Source organism: Cavia porcellus, unplaced genomic scaffold, assembly GCF_034190915.1.
Source record: "Cavia porcellus strain 051 isolate PalLab524CR breed Dunkin Hartley unplaced genomic scaffold, mCavPor4.1 scaffold_155, whole genome shotgun sequence".
Taxonomy (NCBI): domain Eukaryota; kingdom Metazoa; phylum Chordata; class Mammalia; order Rodentia; family Caviidae; genus Cavia; species Cavia porcellus.
Window position 1 is genome coordinate 178507 of NW_026947638.1, and position 25747 is coordinate 204253.

At 32.4% G+C, this 25747-nt stretch overlaps 1 protein-coding gene across 16 annotated transcripts in view; it reads left to right on the forward strand.

Annotated features, from left to right (window-relative positions):
- LOC101789162 (histone H1.8-like) overlaps window positions 1–25414 on the forward strand; it is a 109595-nt gene extending 84181 nt beyond the window's left edge. For 2 of the 16 annotated variants that reach the window (XR_010046117.1, XR_010046118.1), the window contains exons 7-8: window positions 8828–8898; window positions 12627–17409. Coding sequence is in view for 3 of the 16 variants with exons in the window: in XM_063244526.1 (XP_063100596.1) it covers window positions 22478–23359 (882 nt within the window). In the remaining 13 variants the exon portion in view is untranslated. Of the gene's footprint in view, window positions 1–492; window positions 601–1812; window positions 1890–3606; window positions 3710–3928; window positions 6401–6737; window positions 7014–8827; window positions 8899–12626; window positions 17410–21508 lie in introns of those variants that run through there. The other 14 variants (XR_010046114.1, XR_010046116.1, XR_010046115.1 and 11 more) reach the window with 14 other exon arrangements.
- The last annotated feature ends 333 nt before the right edge of the window (window positions 25415–25747 follow it).

Consider the following 25747-nt stretch of genomic DNA (forward strand, 5'->3'; position numbering starts at 1 on the left):
CATAAGAGATTGTTATGGACAGGCTTATGTCATTTAATTTGGTAACTCGGGTAGTGTGGACAACTTGAAGAACAAAAGTAAATTCACTCAAGGAAACAGTAGTATCCTTGTATACTATTATCAACAAACAATAGTATCCTTGTATACTTATATCAAAGACTTTGAAATTCCACTTTAAAGCTTTCCCACTTATTAAATTGTTATTTATCAAATACTATAGATATTAAGTAACCTTTTTCAAAGAAATTCAGACCTGTATTTATATTTTCACATGGTTTGTCACACAGCAGAACTTTTGAATTATATTCGATTTCACAACATAGAATTTTTAATTTATAAATTATGCTTTTTATTGTATATAATTTCAGCTAACACATTATCTTGTAGATTTCTCTTATGTAATCATCTAAGAATTTTATATTTTTCTATTTTATGTATTTACTTGAAATGTACAAGGCATCTGTGGTTTTTTTTCCCATCTTTTTGAGACAGAGTCTTGCTATGCAGTTCACGTTGACCCTGAGCTCACTTTGTAGCCCAGGCTGTTCTTGAACTTGCAACAATCCTCCTGTGTCAGCCTCCTGTGTGCTAGGATTACAGGTGAGTACCAAGCCCAGCCAATTGTGTTCTTCTTTCTTAAATTATTAATGTAGATGATCAGTCATCTCAGTGTGTGAGGACAATCTTTCTCAGATAAGTTTACTATACCTTTGCGAATGTTTTTATGAGCTGTCTGAGCCTTTTGTACCATTGATCTATTTGCCAATTCTATTCCCCCACCCCCCCAAATCAAACTTTTTGATTATCATAGTTTTGTAGCATAAATTAAGTCAGATAGTGTCCACTCTCTAACTTTGCTGTTCTTTAAAGTAGTGCTATAGTATTAGATATTCTGATTCTTGTGTTTCTTTTTAATTTTGTTTTTGTTTTTGTTTCGTTTTTGCAATGCCAGAGATAGAATCCAGGGCCTTGTGATTACGAGACAAGAACTCTACAGCTGAGCCATATCTCCAGCTCTCTTTATAATTCTGAATCTCTTTGTCAACACCTAAATATTCAGCATCTAAATGTAATCTGAGTTATAATAAACATTTAAATTAGAAAGAATGGATATCATGATGAATTTGAGTATTTTTATGATTTTTATTTATATTTATATTCATAAAAACACTGTCTCATGGTTGGATTCTGGAAACTTTTGTTTTAGTTTACATTAAGCAAATTTTTAAGCATTGTATTTCTCTGTTTTTACTTTTATAAAGAGTCAACTGTTAAAATCTAGCTTATCAATTTAAATTTGGAGATATATATATATATATATAGTGATGCACCATAATTGAGACAAGATCAACTTTCTACACTCAGAATATTCATTTTTTTCTTATATGAGATTGAGCATCTTGAAATCTAGTAGGCTCCGAAATTACTGATTTACTCTTTTACACAGTAGTTTTACCTTTTCTGTAATTGCATACATGCTGAGCTTTATAACACATCATATTAGGTTTAGTTTCATTCTTATAGCAAAGCTTTTGTAATTCTTAGCAGACAATGTACCATATCCATACAATTGAGTAGTTATTGATTTGAGCGAGATTTCTACCCAACAACATCATTTATGAATAAAAATATTTCTTCCTTCTAGTAATTACACATTTAGATTGTATTTCATACCCTCTTACATTATCTAGGATTTGCATTTCAGTATTGAAAAGTAAAAATCAGAGTAAATATTTTGCTTTCATTTTGAATTTAGTGACATTTGTATATTTATTTATGCTGAATGTACTTTTTCATTTGTTTGACTTTCAGTACGGTGAATAAAGCCAGTTTGGATGATTGAGCTCATAATTTTTAACTAATGTCCACACTCATAGTGTTTAATTAGGGTAAGTACCTATTGAAGGAATTGCTGAATCATTTCATTAGTGTATTTTTATGTGTATAAATTACCACAATAATTTCTAGAATGATTGTACAGTTATTCAAATCATCCACCAGATCTGATAGCTCTAACTCACTAGAAACACTTGGAATTACTAGCCTCTTTAATTGTGGCAATTGTCGATTATACATAGTGCTACTTCACTGTGGATTTAATTTGAATCGTATTAGTAACAGGCAATATTGAACTCTAAAATTTTTACTCATTCTTACATCACTTTGGTCAATATATCTTTTTAAGTGCTTTTCTCATTTAGAAAAAAAAAATTGACTGTTTAGCTCCTTGTCACTTACTTTTAGGATATTTTTACCATATTCTGTCCTTTTAATTTCCTTGGATATTTGAATTTTGTACTCTTGCACTATATCTTCAAATCCACTTCCACGTGATGTACTAGTTGTTCTGTTCTCTTAGAAATTTGCATCCTTTCCTTCATCCTAAACACAACTTGAAAACTAGAGCTCTGTTTTATAAACTTTTCTATTATTTATGACAATATGCTAATTTCTATAGCAATGGATTATTCATGAGTAAAAGTTTTGTCCAATTGATTGTTGTAATTGTCTTTAAAATCAGGAAGAACCATGTAATGAATGGTTTTGGGTAGTTGGCAACCACTTGAAAAAAAGTAGCTTTCTCCAGCCTTAGACAGTTAAATCATTTATTGTTATTCACATATAGTAGATCAATGAATTATGCATAAAAAGTTCAAAATGTGAGAAACGATTATTTTCTTTTTTCTTTTCTTTTCTTTTTTTTTTTTTTTTTTGTCTTTTTCGTTTTTATCTGTACCAGGGATCGAACTCATGACTGCCTGCTTGCAAGGCAGGCGCTTATGCCGCTGAGCTAAATCCACAGCCCCGAAATAATGATTCTTGAGAAACAATTTCCCAACATAATTCAAATAGTGAATAAGCAACAAGAAAAAAATGAATACATGAAAATATATTTAAGATATTCAGTTATTTAATCCTCTTCTGAATAAAATTTAGAGTCACAATAGGAAAGAAGCATAGATTAGAATTTATTAATTTTTCAACCACTATTTTAAAAAGATTTGAAAAACTTGTTGCTAATTAGGAAAGTAAGTGATCTCTCTCTGTCTCTCTCCATCTCTGTATATATATATATATATATATATATATATATATATATATATGTATTTATATATATACTATATATATTTATACATATACATATATATTTACCTATAGATAGGTAATAGATATGCTAGCTTACATATCATATATGTGTGTTCATATTTATCCCTGAATTCAAAATTATCCCAAATTGATAAAAATATAAGATAAAAAGAGCTGTTCCTCAAAAATGAAAAAGAATCAAATTACCAGTTGACACATACTAAATTCATTTTTATTACCTTTCAAATAACATTGAAAATTTGGGCTCGTCTCCCTGCATTAAGTGCTATGCTGGTCATGTGTATAACTACAGGCTGATAAAATTATCCACTTGGTTTATGACAATTTCTTTTAATTGCTTGTTAATGTGACATAATTTTAACTAGCTCTTTCATTGCCATTAAGCAATGCATCCTGTAATCATCAATGTGCAAATATTTATGTGTTACATGTGACATAGTTTGGATTTAGAATGCCTCAGAAAAGTTTATGTTCTAAAGACATGTTCCCACCATAAAGTATTGTTGAAAGGTGATGGAAGCTTTAGAATTTGAGGACTGATGGAAATAGGCCACTGAGGATATAATGGACCCTGATACATCCCCCAGCTTACCGCCATAAGGTTAGTGGCTTTGCTCCTTATACATGCCCTTCCATGGCGCTCTGCCTCCCCATACACCCAGAAAAAGATTAGCCAAATGAGTATGGATTAAAACCTCCAAAGCCATAAGATAAAAATTTTATTTCTTTGAGTTGTCTCTGTCAGGTATTTTGTCACAGTGATAGAAAGTTGCAACATATGATGAAAGTCAATGGAATATTTGTATGTTTTTGTTGAATTCCATAATACAGCCCTCTTTTTCTTTGCAACTATTCTCCAGAAATTCTCTAGAATTTCTCTAGAATTCTAGAAATTCTCTAGAAAATCATAGAAGAAATACAAAATGATATTTTTGTAAACATCATTTATCACATTTGGTAAACTGATTCAGAGAATATAAAATGTATGGCAGACACATCCAGTTGATTGTCTAATAGCCATTCTTTCATCTCTTTCCTGGTAGTAAAAATTTTACTCCCCGCCCCAGGTATTGTGTTTCATAAGCTCCTTCGGAGCTATGGAAGAAGAACAGAGTGGGTGACATAAATGTTGTGCAATCCACTCTTTAAGTGTGGGAATGTAATGCCACCATAGCTAACTTGAAAATAATATTTAATATAATTTCTCACTATATATGATTGTCTTTTTTTCTAGTAATGAATGTGAAAGTATGTGACACATTGTCAGGTACTCATAATGCCATTCTGAAGGTGGCTATAAACATACTGGGAAAATAACTTAAGTATTTGGATATTTTATATTGATGTGGTTTTCACTTTCCTGAAAATGCACAGCCTGTAAATATCATGTCATGTGAGTTAATATTCATTTTATTGTTTGTATTAGCTACATCAAAGAGAACAAAACTGACATAAAACTGTAAATCTGTGAAAAAACAAAGAATTGCTTACCACTATGAAACATTTTGCTTCTCTTAAAATACTAAGAATGGCACCAAAGAATATTATTTTGATATGGAAGACAAATCTAGGCATGATGATAAATATGCACACTTATGCATAGCATATGTAACATTTGTCTATGCCTATTAATGTCTATGCACTTAAGAAATACACTTTTTGTGCATGCAGGTATATGATATATCTTTAGAGCACAGACAAACTTTTGCAGACACATGCACTAAACGAACAACCATTATAAGTATAGAAAGGGTCACAAGGACTAGGATGTAGATTTCCTGAAAGTTTTCTATATAATAATGTGCAACTTAAAAATATTTATTGCATATACTGAATATGTGCCATATGAGCATGCATTTAATTATTAAACATTAATATAAAAATTTAATCAATACAAATATGAATGCAAACATTATCAAATTAATAAAGCTAATTATGCAAGTGTACAATAATGCTGCACAATATATAAAATTGAATATGTTGTTTAAGAATGATAAACATATGAGCACTTAGCTAGATTATTACTTCTATTAGATTGTAGTAGATTGCACACTATCAAATAGTAAAGGTAAAGAATAGGATAAGAAGAGAAACTGCTGCATAGGCCACGTGGAAGAGGTTTCTAGTCTCATCCATATGATTTTTACATGTTTCATGTCTGAGTTATCAGGAAAGAGAAGGTCCACTTGCCTCCCAGGAATCCATCAAACACTGTCAGTCATAGTCTCTTACTTCATATTCCAAATTTAAATGCCCTGAGCAATCTTTATCCTTAATAGTTGAAAAGTTCAGGGTTAGCATAAGAAGGAAGTGAGCACTATAATGATTTAGGTACCCTTTGATGTACTAAAGTGCTAATTTACCAGATGGTACCCTAGAGTTTTAATACATTTCTGGAGGTGCCTAATTAATCCCATATTATAGCAATTAACAATAAAATACTACTTTGCTTCCATAAATTTTGGAGTGAATTTTGTTAACAATTTCAGTGAAATAACCTATATTTTATCATTGCTTTACATTTTTAAACACTGTTAATCTATTCATAGGACTTTGTTGATTCATTTTTCAAGCTACTAAGTTAATATTATTAAATTATGGAAGAAAATGAATCATTACTAGCCTCATGTTCATTATATGACCTTACAGCTAAATTGAATCCCGGCAGTTCAGATAATAAGCCTATTTTAAGATGGCCTAATACAATATGAATTGTGCTATAACTTGTTTCTGAAAATTGCACATGGGTTGATTAGAATATGGGTTAGAATGGTGTGACTTGTGCTAGACTAAATCATAAATTTTAGTTAGGGTAAAAAATAAAAACAAAGTATGAATTTGTAATAAGAGTGGTGCGTAAAATTACAATTAAGTTGTGTCTAATGATTAAACTAGTAGATATAATTATAAAGTTAAATTAATACAACCATAATACTGAATGTATTAATAATATATTTGGTACTATGAAGATGCTATTTTACTTTGATAAAATTTTAGATGTGAGAGTTTTCTGTGCATCAGAATTGCTCCAATTGACCTTTTTAAAAAAGTGAATTATGAACACTAAAGTATCAGGGCCTTGAAATGTTAACTTATAAAGTAGTTTCAATTCTTACGGTTGACTTTGGTAAACTACTTATTAATTTAATTCAGTTTTTCTCTGTAATATACTCTTCATCACAGTTAATACCAACTTTCTATCACTCTATACAGTTCTGAAGTTGTGAGACCATGACAGCCCACAAGATTGTTAATTTAGTTCTTTAACATCTCTCTCACCTATATGTGCCATGTATGTATATGGATATGTATTTTGTTTCTAGTATCCCTACCTCTGTATTTTTTCTTTATAATATATTTATTTTCTGGATCTCTTGTTCTGACACGCACATTTAAAGGAATCCTAACATTTGACTCACAACTTTTGATGATCTGCAGAATATTTCATTGCTGGCTCACATTTTCATTTATGTCATTTGCCATCATTTATACATACAAGACATGTGATTGAGGAACTTCAATTTGCTGCAAAGTGAGCAGAACTCAATACATGGAAAAGCGAGCCAGTCATTTACAATCTGATTACAAGACCAAAGAGACAGACTCTTGCTTGGAATAAGCTGGTATGATATGATTGTAGGAACATGTTTGTGCTGAATACTTTCTTTTTCTTTTTTCCATACTAGACATGGAATTCTGGGCTTTTGAATTGAGCTTTACAACCTTAGGTGACTGTAATCATTTACTTGCGTGTGTGTGTGTGTGTGTGTGTGCGCGCGCGCGCACATGTGCCTGTGTGTGCATGTGGGTATATTAGACATGGTATCAGTAAGTCGTTAAGCTGCCCAGGCTGGGATCATACTTGAAATCATCCTGCTTACACTCGGAGAAGGCTGAAATTACAGGTCTGTACTGCACTTAACTCTAATGAACATTTAAGAGGTATATAGTCTAAATTAGAATGCATTATAGTTGTGAAATGTGCAGTGGATTTCAAATGCTTACGACACAAAAAATTAAAATGTGTAAAATTAACTCTTTCTGAGTTATGTCCTCATATGTGATGCATGGTTTCAGTCCATACCTCTGCTCTGTGAGGTTCACACCTCTGTTCTCAGACTTAATATTTACTTACTTATATTCCAATCTCTCCACAGTGGTTCATATGTAATTTTTTACAGTATATTTATTTTGCAACATTAACAGTTGTGCTTGGCAGTTATTAGATTCTGAAAAAAAATTAATCAAACTTTATTTTCTAATAAGTAGTGCTTATTTCACATGTAAGTGATATAGACCTGTTGTAAAAATTTTATAAATAATTTATTTTTCTAGTTTAGGAGATATTTTTACAATCGGTATCATTTCTAGATATCTCTATGTTTTCATTTTATCTAGACAGTAGTTACAATGTTTTCTCTAATTGCTGAAGAAACTCTCATACCAAACTAATTTCAATTCCGTACATTGTGTCATCTGCTGTGTGTCAGCTTCTATTTTAAGTGGCACAAATAGGCGGCAAATGAAGAAAACAACCCTGTTTCCAAGTATTAAATTTGAGATAGAGCATGCAGAAAAAGCAAGAAAAAATAATTTAACTCAGAAATGCATCAACAACAATAAAGTTAACCTTAGCTTTAGGTGATATGATGAAGGAAGACATCTGTGATAAACTGAATTTTAAACTGAGAAATCTGCTGAAAAGGAACAGAAATACAATGATATCATTAAAGTTCCTAGCTGAAAGAGGAAGGTATAGGGGACCTGAATCATTAATAGGGCTGGCCTGAATGAGGAACACCATGGAAACCAGTACAACTTGAGTAGCATTAAGTGATTATGAGTAGAATAGTGGACAAGATCAAATAAATGGGCCAGCACAGCTCATGGACGGGCCTATGCCTTAGGTGAGCATTTGAATATACTTTGTAAGGGCAATATAATATTGTTCCTATTTTTGACACATTTGAAAATATAACATTTAAAATGTGTTATTCCATTGCATAAAAGATGAATTTTAGCACATGTGATTTGTTAAAATCAAGGAGATCATTTAGAAATTCTTTTAGTAAAACAAAGGCAGAAGGTGATGATTGAAAAAAAAACATTTTCAGTGGAGATGAAATTCAGACAGTGTAAGTTTTTACACAGTTTAAACCTTTGCCCTATATATTGGTCCCACTATGTATTAACCAAAGAATCTTGTTTTCATTGAATATATTTACACTTTTCTAAGGTAGATTTATACTAAATTATATTTTTCTATGCATTTTTGGTAACCTTAGACAAGTAGCGTAAATCTTACACAACTATGAAGAATGAAATACTAAGACTGATAAATTATTTTCTAAGCATCAAATTGTTAATTAATTGGGATAGAATTCCTCATTTTGAAACTATAGCACCACTTTTAATGCATAATATCACCTCTCCTTTACTAAAGAACCTATCAAATGAACAAATTTAAATTTAATTTTGGCTTGTGTAAAGATGCCTTCCCAGCTCTCACGCAGTCATTGGTGGGGCTTTTAGGTGACTGGATCTAGAGTGCGGGATGCTGGAATTGATTCATGGTGCATTGCTAGGGCACTAGGAATAAGGGTGTGAGTGCCACTCATCCTATTTTGTCCTGGATGAGATATAAGGGATAGAAAGAGCTATGGGTGTCCCTTCTTGCTTTTCTACCTGAACCCTTCCATGAACTGTTTTTCCTCCCCAGTGCCTGTTGACATGACACCTCCCTTGGAGCCAGCCAATTACAGACTCAAATCTTTTAACTGTGGGCTAAAGGTATGTTTCCTCCTTTATTTGGCTGCTGAGTATTTTCTCTCAGCAACAAGAACAGTAACTAAGACACTAATGAGCAGGTTTAAATTAATACTGATTTATAGATACAGAAATGCACATTCGCACATTACATGCATACCTTGTAAAATAAAGAAAAGATGTGATCTAGGTCATTCTCATCTGAATCCCTGCCATCCCCTTAAATGTGTCACTCATGGCTTGCCATTGTTATAGGATTCCGGGGCATTCAGTTCGCACAGTTCAAGGAGATCATTAAGCTTAGTCCCCTTCAGTTTGCAAGCTCTTCCTCAAGAGTTCAAGTTTCACTACTTCCCTTCTTTACCCTTCTTCAGCATCCTCAGAGGTTGGATCCTTCATCTCTGCTCTAACCTCAATCCGCATAATAATACATTGCTGAAGCTTATAAATTTCTTTGAATTTGTTTTCCCCACAGACACAAAATGCCCTCTTTTGCCTCTCTCACCTAATTATATGTCTTCTCCATCAAATCTTAATGTTTTAGGAACATATCTATATCAAATATTCCTACACTTTGTGGTGACATGTGTCTCTGCTGGGCTGCTAGGAGTCCTTAAACAAGTCTGTGCCGTAGTTCTCTGCACAATGTCACTGTTTGGAGCCTCCTGTGTCCGTGTGTGCATGTGTGCATGCACGTGTGTGTATGTGTGTGTGTGTAAACAATGTTGAATGATTAAATGGACCATGGTTTTGTCAAGAAATATGACATATATTTATTAATGACAATAGAAGTGGATATAATAATAAGAATAGCTCAATAAGAATTGATTTTAAAACATTGTGTCATATAGAAGTTAACTACAATGCCCTCACTTTAGCTACTTTTATTACTCTTCTTCTTTGTGGAGACAAAAATAACTTTTGATCAAACTTAAAAATCATAATTAAATCACTTTGAGTAGCTGTCTCCTCAGAAAGTTTTTTCAAATCATTATGTAAGCCTTACTAATGCAAAAGGAATAACAATATATATTTGAAGTTTCAAATATTATTTGGTAAAATAAATCATTTTCATCATTAAGATCACAGGCCCCATATGTGTTTATTTCTAATCAGTTTTATTTTAATTGAGTTTATCTGAAATCTATCTTCTTATTCTTAATAGTGTATTGAATTTTTCATCTGCCATTTGACCTGTTACCAAAGAAAATATATCTGCTTGCTCACCTATGAATTTAATATTAAAATTTGTCACAACAGTAAATTTTAACAGAGATTTGAGAGTTAAGAAGAAATGGTGAAATACAGTTTGAGGGCAAATCCTTAAAATGAAGACTTTCCAGTGACCTTTTATTGATATATTGTAATTCCTTTTTGTCCTCCATCTATGAATAAATTTCAAATTTTCAAGTTATTAAGTTATTTAAGCAATTGATTTGGGTAATTTCATGTTTCACTAGTTTTATGACACAAAAGTTTTACAGTTCACTGTCATCTATCATTAAATTTTTTCATCCAGTCATTTCTAACATAAACGCATGATAGAATATTTTCTTGCTGAATTCTCCTGTCAAGTTTGAAAAGTCAGTTCAAAGAGCTATAGCTGGGAAATGGGAGCATAATTTCTTATATAAATTATGACAGTTTATTAGAAATGTGGAAATTTTAATGTATAAGCACCTTATCTAATATCATATGCCTTTGTGCTGCCAAGAAATAATTATCAGAGGAAATATTTTCCTTTATATTTTTCTATTTTGTATTCTTTGAACAAGTATTGCATGGACAGTTTACTCACTAGCTTAGAAATAAAGTTTATCAGAGCAACAGTGGAAGTTTGGACACTAAAAAGAAAGAAGAATATAACAATTAATGTTGGAAGCAGTGAAAGAAAAATTATTTGCCAAACAGAGGGCTCGATCCACTGCACGATATATTGAATCTGAGTTGTTAAAAAAATTGACCATTTGTCACTTACTAACAAGATCTAGCAGTTCTTTAATTTTTCACATGTGCCCAGTTTGTCTACAAGCTAACAGATGACAAATTATCATTGTGATTATATATTTTTAAAATTACATGAGACAAATAGTATATTGGAGAAGTTAGTTAATTTATACTGTCAGTAGAGTCACTAATTTGAAGAAAAAAGTCAGTCTGAACCCAGTAATTATGTTTTATACCTTAAGCCACAAACTCCAATTTACAGATAATCCTGAAAATATTTTAAAATTCTCTTTAAAATCTAAAATTTTGAATAAAGTAAAATAAAGAAACAAACATAAAATAGTTCCAATTTTTCAGAGTAGGTGAAACTTGGAAACAGATTTAACAAAACACTCGCTAAAAACTAAGAACTGCTTCAGAAAGTGACGAGAATGGTGGAAGAAATATGTTTAAAGGAAAGGAGAGAGTTTAATGGGAATTAATGTTTATGTGCTTTTTACAGTGATAGTTTTACAAATTTAAATGTATACCTTATTTTTTGATTATATTATGTACACTAAAATTAATAAACAATTTGAGGGATCCACAGGGAATAATAAAATGAATTTTGTTTTTCAATTATATTCATTGGATATTTATATTCAATTGTATTCCTCTGTAGAGATGTTAAATGCAGAGCTACAACACAATTTTCAAAATTTTTTTGTTGATTTTATGAATAAGACAAGTTATCTTCACTAAACACAAATAGCAAAATCTTAATAATTCAAAGCAAAGCAAATGTTTTCAAATGCAAAGTTTTAAGTGATAAATCAAAAAAGGATCAAATTATACTTTTAATAAGATATTAACAAAACATTATTAAATTTTTTGCCAAAAGTGAAACTTTTCTTTGATCTTTGTCTGTAAATCTTACCATATATTTTAAATAGCTACTGAATATTTCATTGTAATTAAATGACATTCTAGGTAGCATGTTTTACTGATTAGCATGAAACGCATTCTAGATTGAGAAAACTCCATATTCTTTTGAATGACCTTATAGCTTATAACCTTTTGATATTTTTGGTTACTAGCCTATTATACAGTTTTATAAACTTTAATTAAAAAGTTGAGCAATGCGTAGTCTTCCTTTGATGGTGAAGATACATGATATACTATACTACTTTGATCACCTTTTATCTAAAATTCAAAATTATAACATGATTTTTGTAAGGAAATTTCTCTCTCCTTTATGCATTCTTTTAACTGCAGCCAACAGTACAACACACAGAAACACACACAAGCCACACATTTGCCAAGTATGTCCTGCTATTTTTTTTGTCTTCACATTGTTAGCATTTGTGTGTGTGTGTGTGTGTGTGTGTGTGTGTGTGTGTGTGTGTGTGTATTTTACCAGGTGTCACTAGAGTAAAATTATATGGAGAATGTATAATTTGCTTGCATTCACTTTTCTTCATCTATTCTTTTAATGGAACAGTTCATGGATATGACTGTGTAGTAATTAATGTGGAAAGATACAATAGATTTACTGATCTTCAGGATAATATTGTCAACTCACTGACCTATAAGCAATGCATTTATTATCATCCCCATGTTAAAGACTACTCTTATATTTCTGTTTTTCCCTTGGTTTGAAGTAGAGCGTCAGCAATGTCTAATGCAGGGAAAAGTCTAACATAAAGCAACTTATTTGGGAATACTAGTTATTGATCTTGAGCTACTTAAACTGCCTCTGAAATGTTATATCTCTTTTTCTCTAACCAGTGCCACATACTTTTTTCTTTTTCTTTTTTTCTTTCTAGAGAAACAAGACATTTGGTTAGAAAAAACATTAATTTTTAGAATGTAATAATGTACGATTACAAAAATCTTCACTGCTATCTACTAATTTTGACTTTATACTTGGAAATAGTGTAGTTTTGCTTTGAATTGATAATTTGGTTGATTTTGACTTTAGAGTCTTTGATTATGGTGAGGAACAGAATATCAAAATATCATACTTAAATAAATTTAGACTATTTAATGTGATTGAAACCCTCTTTGAGTACACAGTTGACCAATTTTCAAGGGTGCAGTAGTCTGTATTTACCTGAATTTTTACACCTATAAAATAATTTAATCATTTGCAGTAACTATAAACAGCAAATATAATTTTTCTAAATATAAAATATCATTATAACATACAGAAGTAAATATTATATTGCTATAAAAATACAAAAATATATTTATGAATATTTTGGGACCTAAAGTATAACTTATAAAGTCATGGGATGTTTATGCAGGTTTTTACTTTGTATATAGTGTGTATTCTTCAAAAAGAATAGCAAATTATTGACCAGTTACATAAATTGTGCAATCAATGCATAACTATTAATAAAATAATATCAACTATTCAACAAGGTCAATTTTGTACTTTGTAGTAGGAAACCCAGAAGGTAATAATAAATATCACAATGAAACATCATCAGTAGAAAAATGTTAGAAAGTTTTAAAATTCTACATTTTTAAATATATTCTAAGTATAAAATTTCAATGATAAAAAATTTCTTGACAAAAATGAATCCAGAATAACTGAATAGATAAATGGACTCTTCAATGGTATATAGACTGCAGTGTCCTCTGATTAAATGTATGTGACAGCACCGAGTGTAGTTTGGTTATTGCATTTACTTTAAGAGTGCTGCCAGTTCTTACAATAATCACTAGTTTTGCATTCTCAAAAATGAACCCTGAAGAATGACTACAGTGTTCGTCATTTTGTTTTATGGTACTCATGGCCTTATGGCATTTGTTCTCCCTTCGGGAGTTTGAAGTTAGTAGAAAACATTTAACAAGGAATTGCATCCAAGGTCCATTAAAGGCACTAGATTTTATACTTTGCCCTTTTTTTCTTCAGCATTCACACTTTGCCTAGCATATTTTTAGAGTTAGGAGAAATTCATGGAGAATCAGCCTAAAAATATTTATTTTAATACTGTAAAATTTAAATGAACTTCCAGTCACTTCCCAAATGTGTTACAGAAAAATTTGGATAAGACTGAATCTACAAAACAAAAGATTGAAGGGGGGAAGCAGAGAAATCAATAGTAAAAAAATAACTAATTGAGTCTTTTACATGTATCACCTCCTCATGATGAATTTAATCATTTTATAAAGACTTTGTGCATACATATGCACATTTGTAAATATACAAACACATTAACTTGTTTGTATTTATCTTAATTAACAAGATATTTTTGTAATCAATTTTAATAAACTATGTCTTAGAAAAACACAAAAATTAAATGAAAGTTACAAATTCTTGAAAACTTTTCTCATCATATTTATACAATCTTTATACTATTAATATGCCTCACCAGAGCATTATATCTGTAGATGTTTATGAAACTATGTATATAAACCATTATTACTATATCTACAACTTACTTTTGAATTCATTCTGGAAGTTGTATATTCTAAAGATTAAGACAATATATGACCATATACACTTCATCAGAACTCAATATTTTATCACCCTAAATATCCTTTGCTGGCTAAGTATCCCTCTCCCTCAAGCTCTAATCATTTCTGAAAACCATTAATCATTTTACTGTCCTTGCAGATTTCAGTATTCCACAAAGTCATAGAGTTGGAATTAGTATGTTGACATATTTGTTTGAGTACTCCAGAGGAACAACATAAGTAGAAAATACAAACATTTATTCAAGAGGATTTTTTTAGTAAGGTTACAGAATGAGAAGCAGAAAAGTCCACAGTGATTATCTGTGTGAGGGAGAACTGGAAGATACAGAAGTTGTTCAACCCAGGATGATGGACAAGAAGGATCAAGGACACAGCACCAGTCCAAGATCAAAAGCCTGGAAACTGACTAGCGTGACATCTGTGTAAGTCTGCACTGGAAGGCTGAAGAAAGTAGAAACCGACAACCAAAGGTGATGGGAATCTTAGAGCTCTTCCAAACATGTGACTATAAGCATTTTTAAATGCATGTTGTCATTTATCATTGTGTTTGTTGAGACTTTTGCTCAAATCTTTTGCCTATTTTTGCAATCAGAATTTTTTTCTTACTGTTATTATAAAGGAGTGCTTGCACATTTTGGAATATTGCTTTCATTAGAGGTTTACTGAAGAAACATTTTCTCTCAGTCTGTGGAGTTGTGGCTTCATTTTCTTATTGTTGTCTTTTGCATGGCTGGAGCTTTCAGTTTTAATAAAGTGAGTGTTTTCAACTATTTTTTAATATCTTTGTTATTAGAGATATCATCAAAAAGTCACCTAGGCTTTCTTTTAGGTTATCCTCCATGAGTTTTACAGTTTTGAAGTCTATTTTTAAGAACATGGTCCACTTTGAGTTACTTTTTGTGAAGTTTATAAAGTTTATATCTACATTAATTTGTTTTACAACCAGATGTCCAGTATTTTCATGGTCATTTATTTAAGTCTACCTACTTTGTATGTGTTTTACCAATACACAGTTGATTATATTTCTGTGTTGCTATTTATGGGCTCACTATTGCATTCATTTATCTCTTTGCTTATTGTCTTGGTTACTTTTTACTCATTGCTGAGACAAAATATCCCACAAAGTGGGAAAGGAAAGATTTTTTTTTTACAGTTTTTGGTGGTTTCAGTCCATACTCAGTTGGCTCCAAGGCAGGGTGGCATGGCATAGCCGCAGTTCATGGAGGCTGCAAACAGCAAGGCTGAAACCAGCAAAAGAGCCTGACACACCGTCTTCCTGTCATTACATCACATCCTGGCTCCACCCCTCTGTGGGTGGAGCACTCAGACCATCAATCCAAGCACTAGACGATGAACCAATCACAAATGCACGATGCAAACTCATGAGGCCTGGGGGACACAACATACACCATGACACTTCCTCTTTCACCAGTATCATGTTATTCTGAACACTTTTTCTTGATAGTTACATTTAATTATTAACAACTTTTTAAATTTTTTTTTAAATTGTAAGTAGGCAGATTAAATCTCAAATTGCTTCACCAACCCATTAAAGTATCTAAAATTACCCGCAGCTTCTATTAAAATGCATATTTATTTTGAGAAGACTCATTGTAGATTTAGTACTGTGCATTGTAAATAAGCACAGGATGATGGTTCCTAGATCATATTTTTAAAAATAAACCAAAATAGCAAACTAACTTTGAGGCTGTTTAACCAGTGACTCTAGAAAATGTTCTTCTCTATTATACACATATATACTTTTTAATAAAAAAGGATAGTCTCTAAAACTTTTAATAAAATAAACACATCATCTCAAATAATCATATATCTATATTTTTACTTGATTTAAAACATATTAATATATGTTTTATATATAAATGATTCTTAACAGATGAACAAAGCTCCTGTAGTCAGACTTTATTTTGGAAGTCATTGTGGTCAAATAGCATGTTCTTTGATTTAAACAGTATTTTATTAAGCTTATTTAAATTTTATGTATATAAAATTGCTATCATTTTTTATGTAAGCCCTGGGATATCCTAATAATACATTTTGTCTACTTGGTAATAATTTATTGACGAGTAAAAATTATTACAATAATTTTTAGTATAATGAAATATTTGTCAACCTCTTGGGTTTCATAGATTTAGTAAATCATTTTCAGGAATATATAAAACTTATTAAAGTAAACACTAAAAGTAAGCAGTCTCAATACAAAACTAGAAAGGAAGAAAAGAAACCTAGAAAATGGATTAGGAGGGTAAAGGTCTAGTTTTTAATTTTAACTGGAAAAATCATAGAAAATTAGATTTATAAAACTATATAGAAATTTTACCAACTTATTTCTTGCATCTGATTGCATTATTGTGTTTTCAAGAAACATCATTTTCAAATTAACCTCCATTAAATCTCAAAGTATCCACTTGTTTTCAGTGACTTCATAGCTTTTCATGTCCTCCATTTTTTGTGTTTGAGTGTTGTAAACTATGATGAATTGGAAAAGATTGATTTCACTGCACATTAGATATTACTTGACTAAAAAAATTATATGTAATTAGGATGTTTAATGTAGCTGTTTTCAAATGGTTGGTAGATGTAGTTCCCTTCATCAGAATGATTAAACTTGCTTCTTCAGAAAAAAGATGTAGAGAGACGGCGACATGAACTACAAAAGCTACTCACAGAAATAATCCAGAAGAATTTTCCTAATTTAGCAAAAGGTAAAGATACTCAGATGTATGAAGCATTCAGGACCCCAGCCACCTACAACCCAAACAGAGCTACACCCAGGCATATAATAATCAAAATACCAGAAATCCAATATAAGAACAGAATATTAAAAGCTGTCAGAGACAAGAAACAGATCACTTACAAGGGTACACCCATCAGAATTACAGCAGATTTCTCGGCACAAACCATCAAATCACGAAGAGTGTGGGGGGAAATAATTCAAGCTTTGAAAGATAATAACCTCCAGCCAAGATTGAAATGTCCTGCACAACTATCCCTGGAAATTGATGGAAAAACAAGGTGCTTCCAGGATAAAGAGGAACTAGGGGAATATGCAACCACCAATCCAACTTTACAGAGAATACTTCAGGATATTCTAAAAAAGGAAAATACCAAGATTCCAGAAATAGTGGCAGAGAGGCCACAATGAATAGAGCAGAAAGCGAAATGAAGAAGACAAACTTACAACAAATGACAGAAAAAGAGCTCAACAGAAATGAGGCAGAGAAGACTGGATGATAGGAACAGCTATTTTGGAGAAAACAACATCATAATAGGTAATGCTGATTTAGTATCATCTTGTTTTGAAGTCTCATCAAGCTTTTGCTCTTCTGTCTCCATTGGTCTTAGCATGTTGTATCTTATTGGATTTTATTATATGTGATAGTATAAACAAAAACCTTTATAGACAAGGAGATTATACAGAAACTGTTGTTCATTTTCTGTTAGTTGATTCTAAATACCCTGTAATACTGTCATTCTCTTGAATGGTTTTACATTGTTTTGATATATTTGATGCTACAGTATATGAAGTTATACTCAAAGATTTCAAGGAAAGAGACAATATGGTAACTACATTTATGTCAGGATTATCTTGTGGTAAAACACTATTTTGCTTAAATGGTTATGTTTTTTTCTGCGCTGTTTTGTTGTTATGCCCTCTTTTATCTCAATCTCTATTTTATTATTTACTTTTTTATTTTTATCCTTTTAATTAAGGGAAAAATAAACTAAAAAATAGCAGGATATATTATAGTAATCCACTTTGATTTACTATTAACTTGATTTGAAGCCCTGTATTGCTCTCACCATCTTGTTTTGACTGATGTTCCTCTATTCTGTTTTGCTTGATAGTATGAGGTTCGAAAGTATAGGCAACAACTATGAAGATAGTGGGATTCATTATGACGCCCATTCTGGTTGACTATTATCTACTTTTGAAGACCTGTAATGTCTCCAATGTTTTGGTTTTGTTGGTTTCGTTCTTTACTATTTTGTTCAATTTTATTATAATTGATGATATAGGCAATTCTATTAGAGATAGCGGGAGGCATTATGGTAACCATTGTTGATCACCTTGTATTATGTTTTTACATTATCTATTATGTTCACCCTTTTGATTTGACTGACTCTCTTCTTTTATGTCACATTTGGTTTTACTCTCTTCCAAAAAATGTAATAAGAACTGTGGGAGCAATAAAACCCAAAATGTGTAATAGTCATTGTACAATAGAGAGGAAAAGAAAGTGCTCTAAACGATATAACTGCATGTATATTTAAGTGTATAAGATAGACAATGATATTACTGAGTTTTGTTGGATCATTGAACAGAACTATTTGGTCTCACTGTTTGAATGTCCACTATATAAGCTTTAATTTTGTAACTTGAACAAATATTTCTAAGATGACAATATGTAATTCATTAACTAGTGATTTCCTACTGTTTATTATTTTTCTGAAATTCTGTATAACTTGTACCCTTTCTTTGCTTTTTTTTCTTTTTCTCCTTAAATAAAATTTTAAAAAAAATAGATGTAGAAATGATCTGTTCATATCAAAACAGTGTCAGAGGTCCTACAGTGTTCTCATTATGAACACATGCAAGCTAAATGTCACTGTTTCATTATGTATCAGCCCGGTCAAAGACAAGGAAAAGTACTATTATATGACCCGTGGCAACAGGACAAACTGGAGATTCCACTTTTGTATCCAGAAACTTACCATCTTCAGGATCCTCAGGGATTTGAAGATACATGATCCATCTGGCCACTAAATGTGTTTCTTTCACGTGATGGCAAAGCTATTATCTTGGGAACTCATGGTCCCAGAATTTCCCAAAAAGACAACATGGAGTAAAATCTACCAATTCAGTGGTTTCCCTTATCTTATTCTCATTTTCTCATTTCTAAGGACGTGGCTTAGAATATAGAAGACTCAACCCCTTGCTCATTATTGTGACATTCTGCCCATTCCCCATACTTCTCTAGTCTGGAAAAAACATTTCTCCTTTTTCCTTCTCTATACTCATTAGGTATACCTGACTTCTGTACAACATATAATCTCCACACTGCTAAGAAACACTAGAAACTAAACTGGTCTACCTCAAAATCTGATATAGAAATCAAGGGAAGCCAAGTGATAAAGGGTGAAAACAGACAGCATAATTTCTTTAACATGTCAAAATATCATTTCTTTTTGTATAACAAATACAACAGATACAACATTTCCTTGTGAATATATAAGACTTCCCAGGAAACTTCAATAAAAGCTTAAGTGCTTTGATATAATTGCATACTGTATTTTAAGTAAGTTATTTTGCCCTCAAAATTTTAGCAGAAGAGACAAAAAGCATAAACATTCTGGCATATCTTGTTTGACTGCAGAATTTCAAGTTTCTCATTTATCACTGTAAAGCAAGGACAATTTTATGACTTTTCTGTATGAGCTGCAACAATCAGCTACATACGTAGCTGTACATCACTCTTAAAAAAAGATTCTTCAATATTTTTCCCTTTAAGTCAAGCGCCTTGTTTCTTCAATAAACTTCTTGTTCAAAATGAAGAACTATAAAATAATAAAACCTTGTTTATTTAGCAATATTTTAGTTTTCAAGCAGGTTTAAAATGTGGCCTTTTGAAAACTAAGTGTGAGGTTATATGTTTTTCTTCTTAATTTTAAATTCCTTTAATAAAAACCTTACAAATAGTTCCAGAAAAAAGTCTACTGACAGTTTTAGTAAAAAGTGCTTTTCATGTTGCATTAGTAAATTTCAGTACTTTAAATTTTATGTTTTTAAAACTGATTTGAATTATTTTTAATACTGTTAACTGATATTTTAGGAGGCCAAAGTAATATAAATAAGTTAATGTATTTTGTAAAACTATTTGTTCAGTATAGACAATATTTTATCAGCACAGAAGTCAGAAATGATAAAATTGTTGAATTATACCACAAAATCCTTGTTATTAGACACATAGATCAAATACAGAAACACACTTAAACATTTATGTATTTAAAATGGAGAATTTATTCAGCTTTGATGAGGTCAGTAGTTAAGGAAATTAATGGTATTGAATAAATAGTATTCAAAAGAAAAAGGAGAACTGTAATCTCTGGAGAACTGCACAAGAAAGTACCAGGCTTAGTAAAGTAGCAGAATAAGTGATGACAAAGTCATGGATAAGAAAATTTACTGTGATTTTTTTGAGAAAGTGAAGATGAGACGAGGCAGGGGCACTGGATGAAGGATTGTTCCATGTGAAACAAGCCCAGGGCTTTGGTATGTAGAAATTCTCTAATTGCTGGCCCTGGATTGTAGGAAAGCAGGAAGATATTATTTCAACCTGTGTGAGCTGAATAAAGGGCATAGTTCACCATACAGGATTTGGATTTTTTGGTTTGCATATATTTCCATGACAGTCATTTGGTATTGTAGGAAGAAAGTATCTCTTCAAGGAGCAGTCCAGGATTATTATATGTGTGATTACTGGGAAAGGATAGATAATCATAACGTTAGCTAACTCCTATGTGACATATAATAAAATCAAGTAATACATATAAGTTACATAATAAATATATTATAATGCTTTATGCATTTAGTAATATGTAATGTTTCATTACACATTCACAGGGTTATAATTACTCATTTTAAGACCAACGGCTTCCTTCCATTTGTATTTTATTCAAATACACTGTTTGCCAGTTTCCATCATTGTGACAAAATATTTACGTTAAAAATGTAGTTAAAAATTAGAGTCTTACATCAGTTGATAGCATCAAAGATTTCAGTCCATATTCAATTGGCTCTGTTGATATGGGGCTGTGGTGGTGCAATACACCTTGGAAAAACATGTGGCAGAGAGGTATGTTCAGTTCATGGCATCTAAAAAGCAAAGAGAAAAAGTGGAGGGTTTTAGAATTACATATCCCCTTTAAGGCACTTCTGCTAATATCTAACTTCTGATGTCACCATTTAAAGTTACAGGGCATCCTAAGTCACAGCCTTTAATGCATGAGCCATTGAGGAACATTTAAGATATAAACTAAAGCATACACTATAAAAAATATTTTAAAATGGCTTCTTATGTTGAATTATATATATATATATATATATATATATATATATATATATATATAAACATATATGTTGTCCATATGCTTTGAAGTTTATATACATTATGAAATAAAAAAATCTAGCTAATTAGCTAGATTTCATTTCATTGCATTATCATTTTTGTGATGAGAACATGATCAATTCAATTGTATTTGTTTCATATGGAATTGAGTAGACAAAATTCAGAAATAAAGTGAGTAGTCATTACAAAAGTGTACTTTTTCTGAGTGAAAAAATGTAAAATGATTGTATTTGAGCACACCAGGAATAATAATTTTGTACTTTAAATAGGTGGTATTTAACATTTTGCTCACTAGGAAGCATTTAGGAGTCCTTACAAAGTGCAGAATTAGGTGAAATTGCAGACACAGTACTATTGATATTTCAAAAGCTCAAGAAACCATTTTGATATTAAACTACAATTAGAATTTTCATTATAAGACACTTTTTTGATTATAAGACACAATAAAATCATTAAATCAGTACAATAGAAATCATTAAATCAGTAAGAAATCAGTACAATAAAAATCATTAAAAGTACATTTTTCCATTAATGAAAGTTGAAATAATAATATAGTTCTAACTGAGGGCTCAAATATATTTCTATATATAGCCCTATAATTAAAATGCTGAGGTATTCTTCTGCTTTCTGAAACAGAGGATTCCAAGTTCTAATTAGGATAACAGTAATTAAATTATTGATTCAAAATCTTTGTGTATTCATGCCTTAATTGTCATTTTTTAAACTTGAACTTTAAGCCAATTGACAATGTTTATGAAAAGTTTCATTGTACTAATTTTATTGCAATGTAAATACAGGAAAAAAGTAATACATTATTACAATAACCATCAAAAGGTTAACTCATTAATTAAAAATACTAACAATCCTTACTCTTGCTTCAATTGATTTTCAAACATTTCTTCCACAAAAATAACTTTTCATTATGCACTGTGATATAGCCAATGATTTGTGTATAAACATTGAAAGAAATGAGTGCTAGAGGTTCAGTATGAAAATTAACGGTATGTGAACAGCGGAGGTGGTCATTTATAAGTGTCCTTCAGATGGCTCCTGGGAGCATCACCAATTACTCTTCTTCCTCCTCTTCCTCTTCCTCCTCTTCCACAGCAGGGCCAGCAGAGCCCCCTGAGTATGGAAAGCCAGCAGGCCGGAACTCAAACAGGGTCATGGTGACCCGTTGCCACCCCACAGTGCTGCGCATGGTGCTGGAGGCCCTACAGGCAGGAGAGCAGCGCCGGGGCACCTCAGTGGCAGCCATCAAGCTCTACATCCTGCACAAGTACCCCACAGTCGATGTCACCCGCTTCAAGTACCTATTGAAGCAGGCCCTTGCCACAGGCATGAGCCGTGGCCTCCTTGCCAGGCCCATCAACTCCAAGGCCAGGGGTGCCACTGGCAGGTTCAAGCTTGTCCCCAAGCATCAGAAGAAGCCGCAGTGCAGCAGGAAAAGTACTCGGACAGGGCCTGCTGGCTCCAGCAAGAAAAAGATTGCAGAACCATGTGAAGCAAGAGCTTCCCGCAAACAGGGCAAAGCCCTAGAGACAGCCCCTCAAGGAGGCTGCAAGGCGAAAGGCACTGGGCCACAGCAGGTTGTAGCCAAGAAGGACCCCCCAAAGTCAGCTGGGGCTTCCTCAACTGTCCACAAGCTTGGCAGGAAGCCCAAGGTCTCAGGCAGCAGAGCAGGCAAGAAGACAGGAGCCCCTGGGAAAACTTCAACTGCAGCCTCCAAGGCTGGAAAATGTGCTGCCTCCCTGAAGGGTACAAAACCCGCAGTGAAGGCTGCCCCAGGGCCTGGACCCAAAGTCATTGCTGCCCCCAAAGCCGCCACTGCTTCCAAGGCTGGTGCCCCCAGGACCAGGACTCTGTCTCCAGCCAGGAAGGCTGGGGGCCCCAAGAACCCCAGGCCACTGGTCAAGAGGTCATAGTTATTGTACTCAGAGCTCAGCAGCTATAGGCCGGTGGGACTGTGGGTGGCTGGGCTGGAGTTTTTATTCCTCCAAATCGTTGCACTACTAATTTAACCCTAACTTATTTCTCAAATCATGACCTAGTTATCAATAAAGACACTGATGTATCACCAAAAAAAAGAAAATTAACATTACAAAAGTCACACATGCTAACTTAAAATAATAAAATGAATTTGGAAGTACACATATAAGACTGTATTAACATGCTCAGATTCCAAATATTTTTCATACAAATTTTGATAAGTTTGACATGTAAAATAGGAGTGCTGCTATCTCATATTTCAAGTTATTTTTCCTCCACAATAGTGATCGTGGATTTTAAATCACATGCTAAGTCTAATCTATTAATACCACCTGACAAGCTGAATCAATATCACTACCGTTTTGTGACCCACAGTGAATTGATCTGCAACTGATAACTCCCTGACTTTTGTGGCTCAGAATGATGCAATTCCCCCATGAATTTTTCATTCATTCATACCAAAATGCAACACAATACTTCCTATATTCCACTAAATGAGAAACTTAGATTCAACATTCTATTCTAACAATCAGAAAAAAAAATAACTGAAGGAAGAGGACAAGCTCTATCTGTTACCAGATTGAGAACTGTAAAAGAAGTGAAAGCACAGGACAACGAATTTGTCCTCAGCACACTTAGAGAGCCAGGTGAATACAGACAACCCAGTGAGTTACTTCAGGATCCTACAAATGTGGCCAAATGTCAGGGTAAGAAACTGTGAATTGAAGTTGAAGAATTTTTGGAAGTTCAGTGTCATTCTGAGAATTAAAATACTCAATGAGATTTAGCCACAATACTTTTGTGTTTTACCTAAACAAGTCTCACCTGGTTCCTATAGTAAATACAAGAGAGAAACTCTATTGTAGATTTAAAGATAGAAAAAGAATTATTTTGACCAGCATTTTCTGTACCCAACAAAGTTTTCTCAGTATAAATTATTTTACAAAAACTGAACTGCTTGGGTTTTTTCAAAGCTTTACTGATATGACATAAACAAAATATCTCCCTCCAATCTTCCATGTGACAAAAGAAAAATACTGACCCTTGCTTTTGTTTTTATTCTAGCCATTTTATTTCACTTCACGAATCTGTGGTGGTGGTTAAGGACTTATGTAATGTAAAGGTTACATGCATAGCTTCTCCAAAAGATAAGCGAGATATAAGACTGTAAAGTGTTTTCCTTCCTGCCCCTGCCTATAAGCCATTCAGAGTGCAGGTGGGGAGAGCTGAGATGGAAGCAAAGGCCCTGCCTGTGAGCCAGCTGGTGCATGGGGTGGGCTGAGGAGTACAGCTTCCCCTATGAGCAGCAAACTGACTCGGAGGCACTGTTGTTTGACTGACTTAGCAAGCCTAAACCAAGCAACTATTTAGAGGACAACAGTATGTAATATAGTAACTGTGGTACATTTCCTACTGTCTTATCACTGTTTAGATGCATTTTATTGCTGTTTTATTCCCCTTAAATTTAAAGATAAGGAAAAACTGAAGGAATTAGTGGGATCCAAAATGTACAATAGATATTGTGAAGGTGAAAGGGGAGGAAATGTCTAAAAAGGGAAGGTGGTAGCTATAGTTAATTTCCTATTAACTTGTTTTGAAGTTCTGCATCATTTTCATTGTTTGGTTTGGTTTCATTTTATTCTGTTTGTTTTGTTAGATTCTATTGTGTCAGGTTGTATGGGAAATTATTTCTACGATAAAAAGATATATTATGGTAGCCATTGTTCATCTCCTATTCTCTTGTTTTGAAGTCCTGTATCACTGTATTGTGTTTTTTGATTGCTTTTATTCTGTTGTTTTGCTTGATATTATTGTCTTATTGTATGTACAGCTATTTTAAAGATAATATGAGATATTATGATAGTCGTTGATTATCTATTACCTTGTTTTGAGAGTCTGTATTGCTTTCATGGTTTTGTTTTGATTGGCTTTATTCTGTTTCATTTTGTTTTGCTTTGTTCTCTTTAAAGTAAAACCTTAAAAATCTCTCATTCATTAACATCTTGTTACTACATTGTCAAAGCCTTATTTTCAGTACTTCACCATTAAAATGTAAAATCACAGTTAGGAAGACAGAGTCAGACTCAGAAATAAGAGAGTCATTAGTATGATTAGAAAAGCAACGTAAGTCACTTACGATTAATGTGCAATAGGCTATACTGGATAAAGAAAACAATACACAGGACTAGGTGATCAGTGAAAAATGCAGTGAGTATGCTAAGACACAGCAAACAAGAAACATAAGACACTGAAAAACACTGTGATAGAAGCAATGTTCATTTGGTCTTAACTGGTAGACTGGACATTGATGAGAAGAAAAATTT